General features: G+C 41.0%; 1 protein-coding gene and 1 long non-coding RNA gene across 4 annotated transcripts in view; one reads left to right on the forward strand and one right to left on the reverse strand.

The window, feature by feature from the left end:
- FXR1 (FMR1 autosomal homolog 1) overlaps positions 1-8,447 on the forward strand; it is an 81,477-nt gene that overhangs the window by 47,606 nt on the left and 25,424 nt on the right. For all 3 annotated transcript variants that reach the window (XM_019503348.1, XM_019503350.1, XM_019503349.1), the window contains exon 4: positions 7,598-7,669. In XM_019503348.1, coding sequence (XP_019358893.1) covers positions 7,598-7,669 — 72 coding nt within the window. The remainder of the gene's footprint in view (positions 1-7,597; positions 7,670-8,447) is intronic.
- LOC109288018 overlaps positions 1-8,447 on the reverse strand; it is a 19,530-nt gene that overhangs the window by 6,753 nt on the left and 4,330 nt on the right. The gene's annotated exons all lie outside the window — the stretch shown is intronic.

An 8,447-nucleotide genomic window follows, 5' to 3' on the forward strand; every position in this document is an offset into this window, starting at 1 on the left:
AAAAGCCCCCCCCCCCCCCCCCCCCCCCCCCAATAATTAGATTTTAGATGTGGAAAATTATAAATTTGTTATAATATTCTATAATTATTGAGGGGTTGTCTTATATTTTTCCTACCCACTGCTGCAACAGGAAAGCAGCAGTGGGGGGCAAAAGCTGGGTGGGGGGTGGCACAGGGAGGTAGGCAGCCTAACCCCTGGCCTGTGCCCCCTTTCCACTCCTTTCCTTTGGTGATTTGGGCATGGGCAAAGCCCCAGAGCTGTGCCTGACTTGCTTCTACCCTGTGCAGGGACCCTGGCTAGGCTGGGGACAGTGGGGTGGTGCACAGGTTTCTCCTTCCCTGTCCAGCTACCCTCTTCCCTCCCATGTTTCCCCTGCTGGCTGGCAGCAAGCTGGAAGGTAGAGCCTGTGCGCTGCAGGGTGGTTAAAAATCAATGATTTTAAAAAATAAGAACACCAGATTTTTAAATTTTAAATGAGAATTTTTTTATTTAAATGAGAGTTTATTTTTAAAGTGGGAAACAATTACAATTTAAATAAAAGAATAAAAAATCTATCTTAAAATGAAATTTGAATTTAGTCTATACTATATTAAGATACAGATTTAGTACAGTCTATTAAAATAATGTAAATAAAATAATATGTTGAGTAAATTAATCTGTACTAATATCTCTGGAGTTAAATGCTGATCTTTCTTCTGTATAAGAATGAGGAGTGAAAACATCTAACTTTTGCTGTCAAGCTTTAGAAATATGGCACAATATTTAATGCAGATGGGGCTTGACCCTGCAAGGGATGCAGGATCTATATACTTGATGCAAAGCATCAGCTAAGTCATCACAGGTGTTGGAACAGATTGCTTATCTCACAGAAACAAATTGCCACATCAGGAAATATACATACTACAGCATATTTAAAAGTAGCAGCAGGACAAGCTATAACAAACTAAGCAAAAATACAAGTGGCACATGCATAGCTTTGTCGCAGACAATACTGCAAATGTAACAGATGAGAAAAAACTTAGCAGAAGATAATGAAGCACACCTGAAACTTGGAGCATATGGGTGCAGTGCTCATTCCATGAATCTTTTAGCCGAAGATTTAAGTACCTCGGGAGTAAAGGAAAATGTTATATAAAATACTTTTGTAACAACCCATTTGCTTCAGCTTCACTGAAGAGCGTTGGGGAATCCAAGCTAATTCTCCCCCAAAATGTGCAGTGAAATTCAGTCGTAGACTGCTCTGAGCTATTTATTAAGAACTCGCCTAATCAAACGACCATACATGAAGAAAATTGTGCCAAACTTGATTGTAATATCCCAGATATAAATTAGTCAACATGGGACTAAAGAAAAATGTGAAAGATAAACTGAATACACTAAAATGTATTTCCATAGCCTTGGACAAAATACAGAAAGATTGTTGCTCTGTTGTGGATGCTGTTGGGAAGTGGAAAGAACTTCAAGAAACATGAAAGCAAGGAATACGCAAGTGCAGAGTTAAATGGCAGGCAGTAAAGAAGCGGATGGATCAAGCTCTTAGTCCACCTCATTTTCTTGCTTTATACTTTTAATACAAAGTACCAGGGTAGCTGCTTAACTGTCAAATAGGAAAGTGCTGCTATACGGGCATCTACTAATGACCTATCAATCATGCCAACCATAATACATTTTCAGGGCTAGAAGCAAACCATTTAAGCAGTACATATTTGCTGAGAATGTTTTAAAGAAAGTGACACCATTGAGGTGGTGGAAGTTGATAGCAAAGCACCTGGAACCAGAATTTGTTGAAGGAGTTAAACCAGCATTTACCAGCAGTAGCCTTTTGCAGGTGCAGAAAGAAAATTTTCTTCATTTGGACCATTTCATTTGAAACCAAGATCAATTGGGAGGCAAAAAAGCAGGAAAGCTTGTTTTTCTTTTCCTGTCTATGAATAAAAAAATGGGGGAGGAGGATGAAATATGAGTTCTGGAAACTAGAAAGAAAGGAATTAAAACTTTTTCAAAATGGCCTAGATTTAAAAAAAAAAAAATCTGTCTCACTTTACAGAGAACTAGGCAAGTAAGAACTTGAGCACAAACAACTTTCATCTAGGTATTTTAGAATAAGTTTCCCAGGGTGGCTTGAAATAATGAGTTTAATTCACTAACCACAGTTCATATGACTAATAACAATTAATGCTAACATTTAATAAATTAGTTGTGAATGTGCACCATTTTAGTTTACAAAAAGTTTCTGTATCCAAAACATCAAAGTGTTGTTTTAAATTTGAAGTCTGGGTTGTGTGTGTGTAATTAAATTCAAGTTGCCATCTTAATGCGGCTTGATGCAAACATGAGCAAAAAGTTAATCGTTTAGTGAACTAGTGAATAAGAAATATATATTTCACCATTTTATAATGTACTTAAATGTAGGATTTCTAACAATCCAAATATGTTAAACTATATATAAACTAGTTGGCGTACCTAGAAAATATATGTATCAAATATACTGTAAAAACTGCTTAGTTGTTTTAATTGTTATATCAACCAATGAAAATATAACTTTAGAGAACAAAAAAAATCTATAGAATGATTTAAGTCAGGCCTTCAGCTTGCTAGTTTAAATCAGCTTGATTTAAATCAGTCCACCCTAATGCGCTTCCACAGTTGCACCCTGGAAGGTGGGTAGGAGCGGCTGTCACTGGTGGTTGGCAAAAGATGTCTCTAGGCAGTCTTGTGTTTTTAGTGGCTGTAGCAGTCCCTCGGTGGCTTATGCCTTCCTAGGGTGCACTGAGTCTTCTGGCAGCACAGCTGCTGCAGTGGAGCTGTGGCGTTGCTGTGTGAGAATGGATATGTCCTCTAAAGGCTGGCTGCTGCCAGAACTTCTGCTGGCAGGAGCAATCGGGTATAGACAGGCAGCGGTATTAACTTCATGTCATGGAGAAAGCTTATTGCTAGAGTAGTGTAACTGATACTGCTGCTGCCCTGGCATTTATGTTCCTTAGTTCCAGGAAGTGCCATCTGACATCTCTGACACTAAAACATGCAAGCTTCATCTTCTGCACAGTTAGTAAAATAGATTTTGCTGGTTTATAAATGGAACTAAGTATTTATATGGCATCTTGGCTCTAGTGACATTTAAAACTGAAGCAAAACCAAATAACTTGCTAAATAGAGATTAGCGATATTAGGGGAAAGAACTATGTTCAGGGTTCTAAATATTATTAATACTTCCTTTCAGTTTGCCGGTTGGATATTGGGAAGAAATATGTGAAAGACTGAATACTTCTATATCTAAAGTTCTTAATATTGTGCTTGCTGATTTCAGTTTAAGCCTTAACTAGTGTATAATTTAATATTTATATCATACCTAGCCTACATATAGGTTTTGTTACAATACAGATATTTTCCTAATGGACTAAAATATACTGGAATAAGTGCATTTTGTACTAGTAAAACTGCTTTCACACTAAATGTGTGGGGAAGAGTTTGTGCCATTTTAATGATAAAGGAATAGGTAACATAGTACAACTTCAGTACCTAAAACAAAACCTCAGCTTTTATGTTAAGGCAGCTGAGAGAGTTGAAACAATGGAGAACTTTTTCTAAGAGCTTTTACACCATTTTTATTTCTGTGACAAATACATTTATTTTTTAAAAACTTTTTGGTTTAGCCAGTGTAAATATGTCTGGGGTTCCCAAGTTCAAGTCTTCATCCTGTCCTCTTGATCTTGCTCTCATTAAACTGTGTTTCTTTGCTGTCAATAGTTTTGAATTGTGTTCAGATTAAACCATTTCGTCATTAAGTACAGAATGAAAAATTGAGCCTTCCTTGAAATTTAAACAAAATGAGGGCATAAGCAAAGAAGAAATAAAGGAAAAATGACTTAAGTGTGTAAAATGTACATCTTAGGCCACATACAGACATCCCGTGTCTCCTGGGAGAGTAGCTGCTCTCCCAGGAGACATCACAAGAGTACAGATGTTCAGGTTTTTTGTCCCAGAGCAAAATGACCACTTCAAGAGAGAGATTCTGGGGACAAACAGTTAAATCACTTCTGGGAGAGTTTTTTTCTTGGGACAAAGAATGTGGGTACACGTTTTCTTCTGAGAAGCCAAAGCTCAATCCACCAGCATCCCAGGGTGACTTGCTCCCTGTCTCTCCTGTTGGGAGAGCTTGCTGGACTCTGCTGCTCGAGCCAGGCAGGGAGCAGAACATACTCCCTTCTTCACAATCCCATACTGTGCTTCAGGAAGACAGGCTGACTCTGGGAAATCTAGGTCAGCCAGTGAGGGCTGCCCTGTGTACTGCTGCCATTCTGTCTCCAGGCAGACTGAGGGAGCCTGTAGAGTACAGTGAGATGTGTACACAGGGGCCTCCTGGCTGTGCAGCACCAGCGCTGAGACCAGTCTGCTCTTCAAGGACTCAGCATTTAAATGGCTGTTCAGGGATCTCTGGGTAAGTTTTCTACCAGCTAGATGACCTTAGAGAATTCTCCCTGATCATTTGAATGTTATTCCCAACCTTAGTCTTTTCAAGGCTTTTGTGTTCTTTTAGCATACTTTTTTATGGAATAATAAATAACATACAAAATAGACTAGGGTTTTAGATACACCTGAGTAGTAATCTGTACTACAGTGTATGTACACACACAACCTTTCAGAGAAGCTGTGGAGACTATTATTTAGCCCACTGGTCTTGGAAAAGGCAAGTTGTATATCTTTTTCTGTCTCCTCCAATGTACCATATTATTTTTTAATAATTTCCTTGACTTTCTTTGCTAAAATTTACCTGTCTTTAAAGTAACAATAATATTTGCTTCTTGGTAACATTAGCATTTGTTGGGTTATTTTTTAAAATATACTTTAAAGTATTTTTAATTCCTTGCACAAAAGAGGTTATAAGGGTACACAATATTAATTGCAGTGGAATGCCTAAATATGGCAGTCACGTATATAGCTAGCCACATTCTAATGTGACTGAGAGTATATAGTAAATCAAGAAAGAAGGGTCCAGGACACAGCTGCCTCCTACCCCAGCAGAGATGGTGCTGAGGGTGGCCCTGGGTGCTGGTTTGGCTCTGTCTGGTTGGCATGATGCATGATTTGGGGATGGGGCATAAAATTCCGCAGATACCAGTTGCACATTTTGTTTTAACGTCTGTGAAGGGCCATAAGGAATGATGTACTGGCAACTGAAGAAGAGGCAGTTCACTATCCTGTTGTGACACTGACTGGATATTAATTGTGTTTGCCTCCTGAGTTCTTAAGAGCTCAACCTCATATTTAAAAAGTCCTAGTAAGTGCTGTCTTCCACTGTTTTTCCATAGTAGAAAACAACTGGCATCCCCTTTTTTTTTCCATGTTTTTTTTTTTTTCCTTGGGGCCCACCTTTATAGTTAGCTCACAGGAAACCTCAGCCATGTAAGGTTAGACCCTGTTCCTTCCAGCTGTGAACAGATGAGTTAAGGTCATTTTAAAAAGGAATGTTTGCAAAGTGTTAAACTTAGGAAGGGAACGTGTGCTAAAATTCAGCATATGTGGTCGACTTTCTCTGGACACTTTGCAGTTATTTCTTGTTATCCTGACTTGAATTCTCTATCACCAGCCTCCTTTTTCATCTGTTTTACTTGAAGTAAAATAATTCTGTGTTTTATAATTTGGTTATGTCATGGGAATTAATATGATGTCACAAGTCAGTCTTCTGATGTCATTGTAGGATCAGGGAGAAAAAGATGGGTCAGGAATATGCAGGTCTCTTAATTCTGGAAAAGCACTTGATGGCTAGAAAAGGTAGTAAATGAGTTGGGGTTTTTTTAAATAACTACATTTGACTTCGGGATGATATGGCTACCACTCCATCCACTGTGAAACTGCGTGTTTAAATACAGTTTTATTAGTGGTAGTTTTGTTGTGAATAGTCATAGAATTAAAAAAACATTTCTTTAAGGCTTTTTTAATTGATAAAAATTTCTTGAGATGACTAATGAACTGGTTTTTGACATGTGACAGAAAGGCAGTGTCCGTCTTTTCAGCCTTGGAAATTCATACTGTTAATGAATGCTTTACGTTTTACAGGTTTGGGGACATGTTTCCTTTAATTTAATTTCTTCTTTCTTTTTAGTTAAATGCCTCCTAGGAATAAATTTTTGATATAAAAATATTTAATAAACACTCCGTTAGATATGTAATCCAAGAAATGCCATAATCTAGGCATGTAACGTTACAAGTAGAAAGGACTCTTTTGGTCTAGTCCAGGCCTGCTTAATCTCTAGCCAGATCCAGCCTGCAGGTCTCCCTATAGGTCTGGAAATTTGGCAGCAGGAGAGGGGTGGCAGTGCCAGGTGGTGAATGGCTGGAGCGGGGGGCAAGTGTCCAGAGCATGGAGCTGGCGGCTGTTGTGGGGCCCAGGGAGGTCTCCCCAGTTTGCTGCCTCCCCCCCGGGGATGGCCCGAGGTGGCAGCACTCCCCCACCACCACCTTTCCAGACCTGTGGGGACCCCCAGGCCCTGCACCCTGGATTGGGATGCAGTCCCAGTATGCAGGGCCAAATGAGGGCAGTGCTAGGTCATTGGGACTCAATCTTGGCACGCTGGGGCTTGAGCAGCCAGTGCCAGGCTTCTGGGGACCAATCCTGGGGCAGGAGGGGTGGCACCAAGCCCCTGGGGCCCAATTCCAGCATGCTGGGGTAGGAGGGGGTGGTGCCAGGGCCCTGGGGACCAATCCTGGCATGTGACGGTGGTGGGGGATGGTGCCAGGCCCCAGGGTCTGATTCTGGCACATGGGGTTCATTCTGCCCTGTGGACTGGCCCCACCTCACTTATTTGAGCCACAAGACCAAAAGCTTGAGCACCACTGGTCTAGTCAGTCTCCTAGGCAGTGCAAGATTTTTTAGTGATGTATTTTATACTGTCTTATTCAGTCTAGTTATAAGTGTCTTTCTGATGGCTTTATTTTACTTAATATACCCACACAGTTTTGAACCGGACACCTTTCACATGTTAGGCATGCAGTTAAAAAGCGTAAAAGACCTAGGTTAATTTTAGAAAAGTGAAGCAAAGATTCAGAGTTGCAAATGTTATCTAATCTGTCACTCACTTGTTAACCAATTGTTGTAGTACCAGGAGATATGATCATTTTTAATGGCCTAAATTCATTGCTACCCCTTACAATAGTTGGTAAACTGAAAACAAAGTGATAATCTCCGTGGTGAATTCTTTTGTTCTTGTGAAATTTACATTTACTATAAGTGTTTAAATTTATCATGAAGCAGTAAGAATTCAGTGCCGTTAGGTACCTTTTAGTAAATTGTCATTCTTGTGTTTTAAGCCCCTTTGGAAGCTGGTCCCATGTAGACAAGGAACATGCAAAGGAAATTTACTTTCTTCATCTGCGTAAGAGGAGAAATGTGCAATTACCAGTAATTGTCATTACACAGTGGGGGGAAAAAAAACTTTTAAAGTTGTAATTGTACTACTGGTCACTTCTATCTTGTTAAATGCTAATAGGTTGCTAATGAAATTTGTTTTCTGTTTTTTTTGCTGGCTCAGCTCTTTGAGTTATTGAATCGTGTGCATTTGTGCTTTACATAAATTCTGTTTTCATTATTCTCTTTCAGGTTTTCTCACGAGCAAATGAGCAAGAACCATGTGGCTGGTGGCTAGCAAAAGTTCGAATGATGAAAGGCGAGGTAGGACCTCTTAAGACCCATGTGCTACTATGGGATCTGCAGTAGATGTGTAAGATTAGCAGGGATCCAGGTGTTCTAGTTCTTGTGGAAAACGCAGATTTTCCCCTTTAGAGGAGAAAAATGCAGATTTCCCCTTTTGCAAACAGCTGTCCACAGGCTGGTGGAGTTCCAACCTGCAATGAGCTGGTTGCAAAAAGGGCACAAAACCCTAAACCCTGTCTGGAGGGGGCTGGGCCTGAGAATCTGAGATTAGCCAGGGGTGGCTCAGACTAATTTTTCTCTTCCCACCCCACTGACTATTCAACACTAGATACCCTATCCCTGCCTCCCCCTGTCCAGGATGGGGGTGAAGCCCCTACCCCCACAGACATCCCTGGGGATGGTTCAGCGCTGTTCTCTTATTTCTTGGCACTAGCTTTAACCCTTTAGTCCCTGTGCTGCCTAGGCCTCCAGTGCCCCTCCCCTGCTGTTGCCTTCCTGATGAGTCTCTTTCCCCCCACCCCCTTTGCATCTCATGGCTGCTTTCATTTGTATCTCAGTGGGGTGTCCTCACCTGGACATGTGTGCAAATGCAGGGGTGCATGCAGGGTGTGTGCAAGTGCGAGGTGGTGCACTGCTGTGCAAGGAGTACTGAAGCCCCCAGGTTGTGCACAGCTGGGGTGTGCCCAGAAGCCCCATGCACACACCCTGATATCCCTGGTGTGCATGGGGGGGATGGAGATGGGCCTGGGGGAGCTTGGGCTCTGTTCCTCCCTCAGACCAGACATTGGGACTGGGG

This window comes from Gavialis gangeticus, unplaced genomic scaffold (assembly GCF_001723915.1).
Source record: "Gavialis gangeticus isolate Ggan-Ray unplaced genomic scaffold, GavGan_comp1, whole genome shotgun sequence".
NCBI lineage: Eukaryota > Metazoa > Chordata > Crocodylia > Gavialidae > Gavialis > Gavialis gangeticus.